This window comes from Phycomyces blakesleeanus, assembly GCF_001638985.1.
Source record: "Phycomyces blakesleeanus NRRL 1555(-) unplaced genomic scaffold PHYBLscaffold_7, whole genome shotgun sequence".
Lineage (NCBI taxonomy): Eukaryota > Fungi > Mucoromycota > Mucoromycetes > Mucorales > Phycomycetaceae > Phycomyces > Phycomyces blakesleeanus.
Window position 1 is genome coordinate 1410280 of NW_017265140.1, and position 14363 is coordinate 1424642.

A 14363-nucleotide genomic window follows, 5' to 3' on the forward strand; every position below is an offset into this window, starting at 1 on the left:
GAGAAAATGAGGAGGAAAGTATATATTTCTATTAAAGAAAATATATCATACATATGAAACTTACTCTTTAATTCATTTACACACACACAAACAGACATATATATACATGTATGTATATGCGTGCGTGTGTGTGTGTGTGTGAGTTTGAGTGTATATTGGGTAACTTTATCATCCAACCTTGTAAGCTTGGATGATATTTTTTCTTTATTCTTTAATGATGGTTTCTTGCATGATCTTTTCATTTGTTTATATTTTTCACTAACCAATTTGATCTATATCCGAATAACTTTCCTAATAGCCGTGGTCGGGTTCTCTTACCTGTTAATGTTTGACGCTCTTGGAGTGCTGAACTCTTTTGTGTCTTCAATTATTCACACCAACCCTGCCTACAGCGTTTCAACCACCAAACGTCCGTTTGGGTAAGCAAACCTTATTTATTTTTAATTATCTCGCTTGTATTAACCACGCGATATTCATTTCATTTCATTTAATTTATTATTAAATGTGTGGGTGTTGTTATACAGCGCACGTCGTCAAGAGATTGTCTTTGCAATGGGTACCATCATTTATTTGCTGTTTGTAACCATGTATAACACCAAAGAAGCATTGGAGCACTTTTTATTGGAAGGTTCGCACGATGGTGGTCATGGCTCTCAAACGTAAGATTATTTATTGTATATTCTATATTTACTCATTTTGTTGTTTGTTTGCTTGTTTGCTGTTTCTGTGGGAGTAGTGCTAGTCATCATCGCATAAGCTTTGGACTGTTTACATTGGTTTGTCTTGGCTTAATGGCTACATTTGTATCAAGTGTTGGGTTAAGAAACCACGATAACTTTGTACGATGTAAGTTTAAATCATTATCTCCAGAATATCTAGACTGTATGTATCTATGTGTGTTTGTGTGTACTCAAATGTGTTGAATAGTCTTGAGAAGAGCTCCTCCTACGGTCCATGGGTTTTCTTACAATGTAATTAACCGTGGACGGGACAGTCCGGTACATGCACTTATCAACAATGTGTACTCCTTGTCAATTGTGGCAAGTGGAATTACAGTCTTGTTGTTTTCTGTGCTTGGACTGGTGACACCGTCGATGGATAAGATATTGGCACTTGCAGAGTCGGGTGTGATGCTCTACCTTGGTTACCCCACCGCTGTAGCACTTGCAAAAGTGCTGCTCCAAATGACACCCGATGGAGTACGCCAAGGTGTAGATAATAGACTTGCAGAGGTAAACATATCAAGGCACAAATCTTGATTTCCCAAACTGACTTTCTTTTATTAATCACCCAATTGATCTACCTTTTCTTTATATATATATATATGTATGTATATTTGTAGATTCGTCAGGATCCTAGAGTAATTGCTATTGATAGAGTACACTTTTGGCAAAACACCTATGGCAAATATGTGGGTACGCTCGAGGTCCAGATCCGACCCGAGGCCGACGAATCGAGTGTGTTGTGGATGGTCTATGAGAAACTCGAGGGGTTCACTAGTGATAGTAATCAAAAGAGTGAGCTGACTGTCAGTATTATTAAACTTTGAAGGAAGAAAGGGGAAAAAAACCCCCAAAAAAAACATTCACAGACATACGAATTTTCTCCCCCTCTCTCCCTCTCCCTCTCCCTCTCTCTATACCTCTCTCTCTGTCTTTCTTTTCTATTTGGGCGGATATTTAAAAAATTATAATACACATATATAATTATAAAAATAAATTGGAATATTTTGTTAGACCAAATGCGCACAAGCATGCAAAATGTCCTCTTTCACTTTCATGACAGATCCGGTCTTTAAACTAGGCCTACCTAATTGGCTGGCTTACTTCCTTACCTTCACAGGCCTTGCAGGTGTAGCTGCCTCAGTCCTGCTCTACATATACCAATGCGAACTCATCTACCCAAGAACATTCCCTGAAGGATCTCGTACAGATGTAAGCACAGACAAGATATCAATTGATCTAAATATCAAATAATTATTCACAATAAAAAAAAATGTACATACATAGGTTGCAAAACCATCTGACTTTGACATGAAATATACTGACGAGACCCTGATTACAAAAGACAACGTTAAACTCCACACCTACATCATAATTCTCGAGAATGAAGAAGAAGCAAAGGCTGCACCTACAATCTTGTATTTCCATGCCAATGCAGGCAACATGGTAACTTCATTTAAAGAAAAAACTATCCATTCATCATCTGAATACTTGGTCGATCGCAATCTCATCTTTATTATCTTTATTATTATTATTTTCAGGGCCATCGCCTACCTATTGCTAAAGTACTTTATCAAAAACATCGTTGTAATGTAGTTATGCTTTCTTACAGAGGGTAAGCTTTTTCTTCTTTTTATCTTTCTTTGTTTTGTTATCATTTCTGTTGGTATATATACTTGTACTTGTACTTGTACTTGTACTTGTACTTGTACTTGTACTTGTACTTGTACTTGTACTTGTGCTGGTAATGATAATGGTACTGGTAGCATATATTGGTATATATATATATATGTATGTATGTGTGTGTGTATGCGTACATGTACATGTACAAAGGAAGGGGGAGTTTGTTTGGTTTGTTTCATGGTCTTATTGTGTATGTATTTGTTGACTTTCTTTCTTTCTCTTTTTCAGTTATGGACATAGTGAAGGAAAACCTAATGAAAAAGGGTTACGTATTGATTCTCAGGTAACATTCAAGACATACAAAGAGTGATTACAAAGCCAAAATCAAAATAATAGCAACAACAAACAACAACAAAAAACCCGAAAACTCAAAAACTCAAAACAAAACAAAACAAAACAAAACAAAACTTACCTACTGGCATTGTATTGTATTGTATGGTATGGTATGGTATGGTATGATTGTTTTTGTGTTTGTGTCTGTAGACACTGTTGGATTATGTAAAGTCCCACCCTATTCTACGTCACACTCGCTTGGTTGCCTATGGACAATCGATTGGTGGTGCAGTTGCTATTGACCTTGTAGCCCGTAATGAAGATGCATTTTCGGGTTTGATGATCGAGAATACTTTTCTTAGTTTGGTATGTACAATATTTGAGTGTGAATTATATTATATATATATATTAATATATGAATACTTTAATAGCCCAAGTTGATCCCTTCCGTGATGCCGATGTTACGCTATGTTACCTTTCTTTGCCACCAACAGTGGCCATCGGAATCCAGTATCCGGCACATTGTAAAAACCCCGTTGTTGTTTCTGGCTGGTGAAAAGGATGAGCTGATTCCACCTAGCCATATGGTCGCTCTGCATGATTTGAGCGAGACTCGCGCCTCAAAGGACTTTTGCAAGTTTAGTCAAGGGATGCACAACGACACTTGCATGCAGCCTGGGTATTTCAGTGCTATTCGGGAATATCTTGACAAACGCATTCGAAGAGATGATATCGAGGAAACTCCTTTTATTGATTCTAAGCGTAGCAGCAGTAATCAGACAATTGAGACAGTAGACCTTGATTCTGATTCAGAACCTTACGAGCTGGTTAGCGGGTTAGCAGATGAACATGGCAAGACCCATTCATTTGAAGTAGAAGAACTCGAACTTGATATGGAAGATTAAAAAGAAAAATTTATATATATATGTATATGTATATATAACAATAGCAATAGCAATAGCAATAGCAATAGCAATAGCAATACCAACATCAACACCAACAACAACACCAACAACAACAACACCAAAATCACCACCATAACCACCAACCATTATCAATAATAGTAATAAAAAGGCACAAAAAGAAGTATATACATACATTTATACATACATTGTTCCTTATTTCTTTCTCAAGCTGTATTTCATTCTACTTCCAAATATACGTGTGTACAAGTATCTGTGTCAGTTATCTATGTACCTTTATATGTGTGTCTGTTGTACACACATAAGATGGGCTGTGGTGATTTAATTAGTTAGTGGAGGTAAATACTTTGATCTAGCATGTATGCATGCATGTATGTTTATGGCTTGTCTATACTGGCTTGAGCAGTTATTCAAGATAGACCGTTACAAGTAAAATATAATATATAATATAATATTATATAATATAATATAATAAAAGCTTGTAATTAGTGTGTGTTCCTGTGTGTGTGTGTCCATGTATAAGTGTGTTTGTGTGTATTTTATTTATTTTTACCCTGTTTATTTTTCACATATTATATAAAATATATATATATATATCAATCTATATCAATATCTATCTGTCTAGATATAAAATATATAATATATATATATATAATATATATATTACACACCTATTCATATTAATGACTTTACCACCACCTACAAATACAGACAGCACTTCAAAGATCAATACAGACAGGCGTCATAAACGTACTCAATCAATCCAAGTACATTCGAAACCAAAATCTCACATTCGCCATGGTTCATTACCCCACTTTCCGCTTCCCCATCAATCCACTCAGGTGTCCATCGAGATCTTAAACAAGGCCGACATCACTCAGCATGCTAGGCCAAAAGAAACATACGGGCTTGTAGGCGCCTGGTGTGTGTGCGTAGTGGGAGTTGTGTTGTACAACAAACAGCTGATGGGTAAAGACCAGTATAATTTCAACTTTCCATTGTTGGTCAGTGCAGTACAGGCAGCCATTACTACCCTTATAAGCTGGGCATGGATAAGTCTAGGCAGTGATCCAAACCTAAGCACATCCATTAATTCAAACCGTCGATCCAAAATGGTATGAAATCTTTGTTTTTGTTTTTTGTTTTTTGTTTTTTTTTTTGAATATAAGATAATTGATCCATACAATCCAATAATTTTATTTATTAAAATTAAGATTCCATGCGGAGTAGCTGCTGCACTGGAGATCGGATGTTCGAATGCTTCATTGGTCTTGGTCAGCCTGTCGTTTTATACATTGGTCAAGGCATCGACACCTGCATGGACATTGCTGTTTGGATATATCTTTGGATTCGATCGACCTCTTTTTTCAAGTCCGTCTGGCTGGAAGACAATGGTGGTGATTTTGGTGCTAGGTACAAGTGGAGTATTGGCTGTAGCTGGAGAGGCAAACTTTGATGTGGTTGGGTATCTGTTAGTCATGGTGTCTTGCATCGTCAAGGCGCTTCCTATAGACCACTTGTTGTCTTTGGAGGTCGGGCCATCGGAACACCCACTTGTGCAGATGTGTTGCCTTGGGCCAGTCATGACCGGGCTGTTATTTGTCTTGAGTGTTGTGTTTGAAAACCCCTATGTCCATTTTCAGCACTCCTACCACTTTGATAGCATAGTACATGTTCTGGAATCGTTTGGATTAATGACAATTGGTGGTGTACTTGGTAAGCAGCATATAAATATATCTTATTATTATTATTATTATTTTCACTATAGAATAGCAATTATAGTAATAATAGCAATAATCACATTATTGTAACCAAACTGATTGAGAGATTGGGTAATTAATTGGGTGAATGAATGATTATTGAATGAATAATTGATTGATTGATTGAATAACTGTACCCTTTGGGGGGGGGTTATATTTTTTTCCCTTTTCCCTTTCTTTTTTATATATTATATTATATTATATTAGTATTTGGGTCCGCATACTGCGAATTATCCCTGAATAGACGGCCCCAGACTATGATGCTTGGGGTCGTGAACGTGGCAAGACAATGGGTCCTCATTGTACTCTCGGTACTCCTGTACGGTGACACCATTACTTTGAGAACAATGGCTAGGTAAGAGAGAAAAAGGAAAGCGAAAGCGAAAGATTAAAAAGGAGCTTTTATATATTATTATTATTTTGGTGAGAATCCAATTAGCTAGCTAGCTAATCTTTATGTAAAGTATTCTATTGATGATGATAGGAATGTCAGCACACGGTGTCTATTTTCTTAAACCAAAACCAATAGACCCTAATTACCCCTCAATTCCAATGTATTCCCGAAAATTAGAAGACTGATTGATGATGATAATTTTGACTTTTATTTGTAACAATAAATCTTGCACTTGCTCACAGAGTGTGCAAGACTATTCATTTATTTATAATATTTTAGATACTTGTGTATTTCTAAGATGAATTGACGGAGCGTAATATAGATAGATAGAGAATATATATATATGTATATATAGGACCAGATGCTGCTACAAACCAGTTGCAAGAAAAAAAAAAAGAGAGAGCGAAAAGGATGAAAGAATAAATATAGGTATAATAAAAGGACCAGACACACTAATTAGTTAAGCAAGTTATCACGGATAATTGCCATGTTTGGAGTTCATGGTCTATGGACAAAAAAGGACAGAGAGGCTAATGAGGGGACACAGCTTCCTTTTCGTGCAACGTTGGGTTTAATTCGGCTTGTTCCGGCTGCTTCGGATGAATACGTTGTGACCATCTCATGGGCGCTTGGAAGGTTGGTTCAGGACAAGGAAAACTACCAGAGTCTGCCTTTTCTACCATCTTGGTTTCATTGTGCTTGGTGACGTGAATGAAGTGGGTGCCTTTACCCTTTGGTACACGCTGTGCCACACCGTGGCGATCAAGAACGACCTCATAAACGGTGGTCTGAAATAGGAAACAAGTTAATATCCAGAATAAAGTTTTTGGTTTGTTTGTAATTCTTATATATATATATATATATCAATTGAAGCTTTTAATATTTGATCCAATTAATATACATATAAAAGCTACTTACTCTTTCTTCTTGATGAGACATGCAGCAACCCATTTTTTCTTTAATTGAATTGAATTGAATTTGATTTACTGGTTGGTTGGTTGGTTTTTGGGGTGTAAATGAAGAGCTTGGAAGCAAATAAGGATGTGTATATGTATGTATATATGTATATATAGTCAAGCGAAACCAGTCGATTGAAGATGCTTGTAATGAGCAAAAGAAGAGAAAGCGAGGAAATGAAGATAAAGAAGAAAAAGAGAAAGCGAATTGGTAACAGAAATGAAGTCTTTTATAGTTAAATTCTGGCAAAATATTATTTATAAATAATTATTTATATACATATATATATATATATATATAATTAATGTAATAATAAAATGTTCTTTAAAGAGTTTAATAGCTTCGTGTAGCCTTTGGCATAATTTATCTTGTTTCTTGATCAGTCACTAGAATATTCACTCCACTGATCCATCGTCACCTTAAGAGAGAGAGAGAATATGTATATAATTATATAAAATAGAATAGAATAGAAAAATAGAAATCATTCATCTTGAAATTGCCTTTTTGGGACAAACCGTTGATTACCTCTTCTATTCCTGGCTCCGAATCGAATGGTGGTAAAGGTCCCCAAACCAAGATTTCTGCTTCTACCCCGGCAGCATACACGTCAAGCCCCTCTACATCGACGCACGTCGGCCGGCCATACATTCCACACAGTTTCTGGACTCGATTACCCCGATTGACATCAAATACAGCAATGTGGTCTTGGTTAGGAACATAAACCAGGGGTGGCCAGACGTCTGTATCCGACACGGCCAGTCCACAATTGTGTCGGACATGATTGCGAACACCCGAGCCAGCGTAATGAGTGCGAGAATGGCGATGGTCGTACGTGCTCCAGCGCTTGATCCTCTCGTCTAGTCCGAGCGACACAAGAGAAGAACCATCCAAAGTCAGCACAAGGCCATTGACGGCTTTCTGGTGCGCCCGATTGGTCTCGATCTTGGTAAACTCGGCATTCTCATTGTCTAAGGAACCGAGACAAGCAGAAGCTTTTCTGATGTCCCATACACGAATTGTTCCGTCTTCTCTAGTGAATCAAACAAAAATCAACAAAGGTATTAAGAGTAAAAAAAAAATTAAAATGAAAAATTGATCATGTAATTTTTTTTGTTTTATCTCGCGTTCTTTATGTTCTGAGTATCATTCTCTTTTTTTTATTTTTTTTCTCTGTTTCTATGGTGCACACTAACCCTCCTGTGTAAAGAACATGGTCTTGATAATTAGACCAGACACAGCAATAGACCGAGCCAGTGTGACCAATCAGAGTGTGAGCGGATGCCCCACTCTTTATATCACAAAGTCGAATGTGTGGATTATCACTTGCGGCTAAAGAAATATATACAAACACACCAATACATAGACCAAAAAAGATAAAAGAAAAAAGGGAAATGTGAATTGAAGATAGGTTTTTTTAAAGAGCAAATATACTAACCAAACGGGCTTACTTGCTACTAGGCAATGAGAAGCAATTGGTGACATGGCTTGGCAGAAAACTTTGGCGCCAAGATCAAATGTAGTAACGGGCTTGCGTATTTATGATTATGGAATAAACAGCAGTAATAAGTATATAAATAAATATATATATATATATATATATGTATATATGTATGTATGTGTATTTGTGTCATTCTTACTTCCATAAGGTTGGTATCCCAGATCCGGACCGTCTCATCAAAACTTGCGCTAACCAGTATCCCGGTATCAAACGGAAACCAGCCGACCGAGCTCACAGCATACGAATGACGATCTTGGGTTGCTACACTTGCAATTGGCTCAATCTGAGCAGGCCTTCCTTCTTGTTGAAGATCGTATACGTGCAATAGACCATCACCGCCACCGGAAACTAGACTTTTAGGAGTGTTAGGCTAAATCTAAATTACCAAAGGGATTTAAATCACTTGCTAGCGTCGTTCAATATGCTCAGTTTTGATAGAGTTGATAGGTCCTGAATAGGATTCATAAGAATATATATATTTAGACATATTGTTTTATAATAGATATTGAATATATATAAAAATAAAAATAAAAATAAAAATAAATAAGCTTACCGTGGTGTACCCTTTTGAACTCTTTGGTCTGACTAAGTTCAACCTTATGTGCTTTTTGAGTGGTTTCTGCTCTCTTAAGAATAAGAGGATCAACCGCTCCAGTTCCACGCTTCCTCAGTAAGCTATACATTTATTTATTTTTTGGACCTTTTGCCTTTTGTGTGTGTGTGTGTGTGTGTGTGTGTGTGCGTGTGCGTGTATGCGGTTAACACTCTTATTATTTTGATAGCAATAGCAATAGCCAAAAACCAGACACCAAAATAATAATGCAAAGAGGGAAAAAAGAGGCAAAAAGGTTTCAAAATGTTCAAAAATGTTTTCATTACAACTTTCTCCCTTTCTCCCTTTCTCTCTCCTCTTTCTTGATTTCCATTTCCATTTCCATTCCTTTCTCTTTCTCTTTCTCTTTCTCTTTCTCTTTTTGTATTGCTTTTGTGTGTGTGTGTGTGTGACTGTAGTATGGTGGTGAATTATTATTTTATTTTATTGATATTTATGAAATCATGGCAAGTCTTTGGGTCCTTTGGATAACAAAGGGTGTGTCTTGTTAGACTATCTGTTTAGTACTTCAATTGTCCTCTCTTTTTTTTTTTAAGAAAAAGAAAATAGATCTTGTAAGATTTTCTAGTGATAAACATGCCTTGTAGACTGTTCAAAATAATATACCTGAAAAAAAATCAGGTTCAAAGGGCCTGATTCAAGCTTTAAACACCAGTGCTATACAAACATAGCCCTTTGTCTCATTCGAATATTCCTTTTTTGGAACTCCACGTCAGAACTCCCTTTTTCTATTTCTTTTCTATATTCTTAACACATAGTGTCTGCCTTGTGTGCCTGAAATATATACATTTATATATAGTGTATATTTACAAGTGTATGTTATACCTGAGCCGAGAAACAAAGCAAAAATTACATCCAAAGCATATCATTAATATATATATGTATATATATAAAATATATATAAAAATATAAAGAATCATCCATACTTTATCGTTTATTCCCATTTATATATATAATTTTATTTTGGTTTTTTTTTTTTAAAAAAAAAAAGGGAATCTCAGAAATATCATCATCACTAGTAATGCAAACCTCATCTACTCACGTTATACATGACTATGTGGAAGATGCAGCAATTATGCGCTTTTATGGTCTGGACACTCTAGAACCAGATGTGTGGATGGATATATCCGGTGATGATCCCTCTGCAGAATCGACATTTCAACAGTTTGCTAGACCTGGAAATGTTGCTGAGGCACATGTTGCTCCTTCTGAGGCAGAGGTTGACAGCCAGGCTTTGAATGATGCTGATCCACTTGGAATCTATGGCTCTGTACTTGAGAGGCAAGTTGTTGTTAATGTTTTTTTTTTCGGATGAGCATCTCATTGTATGCATATATACATGAATTTATTTACTATTAGTATTAGAACTCTAGACTTTGTTCACAAAAATAAAAATAAAAATATATCAAAAATATTATAATAATCGTTATTTTCGTTGTCATGGTTATTATCATTTATCTTTTCTAGTGAGCCACCTCGTAACCTTGGTCTCTCGCAAATCAAAGAGAGTAAGTGATTTTCTACATATGTATAATATAATATATAATATATTTCATTTGTCCAATTGACAAGAATGATTTATTTATTTATTTATTTATTTATTTATTTCTGTTTGTCTGTCTGTGTGGTTGATAGAATCTGTCATTATGGTCGGCAACAAGTCATTCCAACCGCGGCAATTCTTATTGCAAGTCCACAAAAACACTTCATACAATGATTTGGTGCGAGGTGAAGAACACCTGCGTCAGGGTGTTGATCAACGTGCCGAAGCCCTCAAATCCTTGGTCCATACAAACTTTGATCGATTTGTGAGCGCAAAGAACACGATTGATCATGTGTATGAGGAAATGAAATCCAAGCAATTAAATGAGGATCAAGATTATGGTACCGGAGCTCTAAGAGCAGCACTTGAAGGTATGTATAACACCTTAAACACACACACATATATATATATATATATTAATTTTATGATTAAATTCTCTCTCTTATATATATAAATATATATATACACATAAGATGCCAATACGAGAGCTGAACAAATCTATGGCCCTATTGTGGAGAGAAGACAACGTGTGGACAAGGTCCGAAGCACCTTGACAATTCTTCAGCGTTACAAGTTTTTCTTTAATCTTCCTAGTAGTTTACTGGAATCTATCAAACAGGCAAGCCAAGCTTTTATTTTATTTTACTTTTTTTTTAAAAAAATATATATTTGTATTTTATGCTTATTTCTTATTTTGTGTATAGAGCAAATATGATACGGCTATCCGTGATTACAAGCGTGGAAAATACCTTTATCAAAGTCTGAATGGAAATGAAAATATTGGAGATGAAGTTGTCAGTGCCATGTCAAATACCGAAACGTTTGGCATGACCGATTTGCATCGTAAAGTGTTTGAAAAGGTCTGGGCAGAAGTCAACAAGATTGTGGTTGAATTACAAAGTGTTTTACTAAAGATGTTGGCTGATCCTTGGAGAAGTATGGACGAACAAGAAAAGACTATAAAGTAAGTTTGTTTGTTTTTTCTTGGTTGTTATGACAAGAATCAAATATAATATAGATATATATATATATAGAGAGAGAAAAGAGGTTTGCTATGTATTAACTTAATTTAATTTTAATTTTTCGTTCTTTGCATAGCTTCTTGTTTGATCTGGACACCACAAAGGACCCGGCATGGTTCTATCTCGACAGTCAATACTTGTGGATCGTGGGCCTTATGAAGGAAACTTACGAAGCTGGGTTAGAAAAGATTAAGCTCGCAATGCACTCTCTGGAGTCCGAGGAATCCTCCATTGTGCGCAGTCTGTCACTAAAAAAAGCCATTGCTCAGCTTTCTTCGGCTGCATCGAATAACACCAAGAATGACGGCAGCAATATCAACAGCAACAGCAGTGGTATGGGTGGCAGAGGAGGCAGCGGAGGCATCAGCAGCATCGGCATCAGCGCCAGCAGCGGCGGGGGTGGCGGCGGAGGCGGTGGCGGCAGTGGTCTTGGGAACAGCGGCATCAATAATAATGCAGGTGTGAATGGCATTGTAGAAGCTGATATCCGTACCTGGCGTGCAATTCTTGAGATGGTGCAGTCGCTTTCGGCGCTTTTACATCGCTGTCTTCCTGATTTCTGGCGGCTGTCCAAGGCATTCATCGAAGGAAAATTTGTGAAAAAGACTGGAAACAGTAACACCAGTAACAGCAGCAATGTCGGCACTGCTGGTAATACGGATATGCTGTCCGATTTAGCCGAAGGTGGTGGAGGTGGAGGTCGTCGCCGTCGCCAGGGAGTTGACTTGGGAAAGGTTGACCAGTGTAGAAAGATGGCCCGCAATATTGTTGACCTCTATTCCTCCTTGTTGTCTACCCATTTTGGACTGGATGAGCGTGTATTGCCTGTACGGCGGATGGCCGACGACAGCGAGCAAACCGTCCTACCGTCGTTTTTACCCCCAAATGCCAATTCTATCCATGTGGCTGAATATTTTACGCGCATTGTGGCTGATTTGGCAAACTGCGTCAACGATATGCATGGGATTCACTTGGCAGGAGATGCGTTTTCGGGTCTAACGGAATTGATGGAAAAGGCAAGGTGGAAGTTTGTGGATGTGCTGTGCAAGTGCTGGGAAAGAGGTAGATTTTATATTCTATATTTTCAGTATTGTTATCATTGCGTTAAAAGAAGAAGAATACTGCTATTAACATACATAATTCACACACACCCACCCACACACACAATTTTTTTTCTTAAAAAAAAATTAGACGCAAAAACATTTTATATGCTAGAGGACTGGGTGCTTGATCCAGAAAGCCCTCAGTGCACGGGTCTTTTGAAACGGTATTACGAGTACCACAAGTTTTGTGCACGGTCAGCATACAAGATGGCTAGTTTAATGGCTGTTACAGATGACGCAATCCAACAGGTACAAAGACGCATAATACACTCGAGTGATTTTTACTGATTTTTTTTTTAATTTTATATCATTTAGGGAAGACATGATATTGGAAGTGACTATGTAGAAAAGATCCGGTCTTCGTTTTTGGAATCGACTTATGCATTTTTGGATGGGCTTGTCCAACTAGCCTTTTCAGATTATGTTCCATTAAATGAACGTGATGAATTGATGCTTGCCAAGAAACGAGATAAGATCGATGTACATTCCATGGTAAGTTGAGAAAGAAAAGAAGAAAACATAGAGATATATAGATATTTACTTGGGTTTATGTAATGATATATACAGGATATCCGTATTTTGTTGACAGTTAGTAATCTATCATTTATGAGATCAACTGTGATGCGTAAATTGGTCTTATTGTTTGAGATGGCCTACAAATGTAGTATGGAGGAAGATCTCAAGGTACGTATATAATATATATATGTGTGTGTGTTTGCTAGTGAGAGATTGATTTTTTGTAAGAAATAAGAGACTAACCAAATGTCATCATTTGATGGTAATTTGTATAGACTTTGATTGATGTGGTTGATCAACTGGACAGAATCTTGTTTAATGATTACGTTAAACGAAAGTCTCTCTTGATCAAAGACATCATTAGACAAGGTATTCTGTTGAGTGGTATCGATTGGTATAGCATCTCCAAGCCAACCGGTAAGTCAGTTTTATATTTCAATTGTCGTCTGTGTGTACACTTTTTATGTATGTATCTATTTAATGATTAATCTTTTTTTTGGCAACTAAATTAACTTGCCAAAAATGCAACAACAAAAAAAAAGAGGTTCACTCGTTTGTATATGAGGCGTTGATGACACTTGTAATGGTGCATGCCCAGGTTAGCAGCGTTACTCGCCAACTTATTCACCGAGCCCTGTCACTCCTACTGGAGAACATGGCCAATGATTGTCTGGAGAGTTTCCGCCAGGTAGAGAGGTTTGGAATGGGAGGTATGCTCCAGGCTACTCTGGAGATTGAATTTATGCACCAGACCTTGTCTCAATACCTCACCCCAACTGCGTCAGAAACCCTTCATTTGATCTACCAGACTCTAGAATACGCTTACAACCCTCAGCAACAACACTCTGGTAATCTGCAATCAGAGCTCAATCACGTTAAAGAACTATTGGTATTTAGTCGAAAGAGTACTGTTGTACAGTTCCTTTGCTTTAAACAAAACAAAGACCGTAGATGATACAAAAATTAATTACCACTACACACACACATATATATTCAAAATAAAATAAAATAAAAAACATTAGTAAAAATAATATTACAGCCAGGCTTGTGGAATAGGCGGTCTGCAAAATACAATGTCGGTAATTGTATACTTTTGTCGGCGATATTATCATGAAAGGCGGACAATAAAATATGTATTGATGAACAAAAATCAATAATGCTTTCGTTTAATATTACACAATCCTTTCTTCAAGTTGACATAATTATTCAATCTTCTTCTTCTACTTCTTTTTAACGAGACTGTTTCTGGGCTTCTACGTATATCAATTACATCTTTTACTATTTTGAACATCAGAATCAATTTGCTGAAAAATCCGCATGATAGAATAGAATTTGACCAAGTTGGCACGTAATTCA

The 14363-nt window shown here is 36.7% G+C and overlaps 4 protein-coding genes across 4 annotated transcripts; 3 read left to right on the forward strand and 1 right to left on the reverse strand.

Annotated features, from left to right (window-relative positions):
• Positions 1 to 1853: 1853 nt before the first annotated feature.
• PHYBLDRAFT_89857 (hypothetical protein) lies at positions 1854 to 3385 on the forward strand (the record flags this gene model as incomplete). The annotated part of the gene is made up of 6 exons (XM_018443737.1): positions 1854 to 1934; positions 2010 to 2168; positions 2264 to 2337; positions 2634 to 2688; positions 2889 to 3044; positions 3110 to 3385. Coding segments are annotated over 6 exons (801 nt in total), but the record flags the coding sequence as incomplete, so codon positions are not given.
• An 899-nt stretch (positions 3386 to 4284) lies between these two features.
• PHYBLDRAFT_143860 (hypothetical protein) lies at positions 4285 to 5720 on the forward strand (the record flags this gene model as incomplete). The annotated part of the gene is made up of 3 exons (XM_018431087.1): positions 4285 to 4716; positions 4816 to 5317; positions 5569 to 5720. 3 exons carry the CDS (start codon positions 4285 to 4287, stop codon positions 5718 to 5720), a joined length of 1086 nt encoding a protein of 361 aa, XP_018293658.1.
• Positions 5721 to 5942: 222 nt separating this feature from the next.
• On the reverse strand, positions 5943 to 8893 carry PHYBLDRAFT_180848 (hypothetical protein; the record flags this gene model as incomplete). Its single annotated transcript, XM_018438369.1, has 6 exons — positions 5943 to 6543; positions 7238 to 7742; positions 7906 to 8041; positions 8161 to 8239; positions 8350 to 8558; positions 8764 to 8893. The coding sequence occupies 6 exons, from the start codon at positions 8891 to 8893 to the stop codon at positions 6286 to 6288; spliced, it is 1317 nt and encodes a 438-aa protein (XP_018293659.1). The 3' UTR covers positions 5943 to 6285.
• A 1564-nt stretch (positions 8894 to 10457) lies between these two features.
• On the forward strand, positions 10458 to 14030 carry PHYBLDRAFT_132744 (hypothetical protein). Its single transcript, XM_018429517.1, has 12 exons — positions 10458 to 10737; positions 10840 to 10962; positions 10991 to 11037; positions 11071 to 11330; positions 11465 to 11787; positions 11869 to 12026; positions 12123 to 12450; positions 12580 to 12740; positions 12807 to 12983; positions 13059 to 13175; positions 13283 to 13424; positions 13550 to 14030. The coding sequence occupies exons 1-12, from the start codon at positions 10470 to 10472 to the stop codon at positions 13960 to 13962; spliced, it is 2517 nt and encodes an 838-aa protein (XP_018293660.1). The 5' UTR covers positions 10458 to 10469; the 3' UTR covers positions 13963 to 14030.
• Positions 14031 to 14363: the final 333 nt, after the last annotated feature.

Excerpts from the sequence above, each read along its gene's own strand:
- PHYBLDRAFT_132744 (XM_018429517.1), top strand. The coding sequence starts at position 10,470 with ATGGTCGGCAACAAGTCATTCCAACCGCGGCAATTCTTATTGCAAGTC. Across the intron at positions 10,738-10,839 it reads TCTAAGAGCAGCACTTGAAG|ATGCCAATACGAGAGCTGAA; the intron begins GTATGTATAACA and ends TATACACATAAG. Across the intron at positions 12,027-12,122 it reads ACACCAGTAACAGCAGCAAT|GTTGACCAGTGTAGAAAGAT; the intron begins GTCGGCACTGCT and ends GACTTGGGAAAG.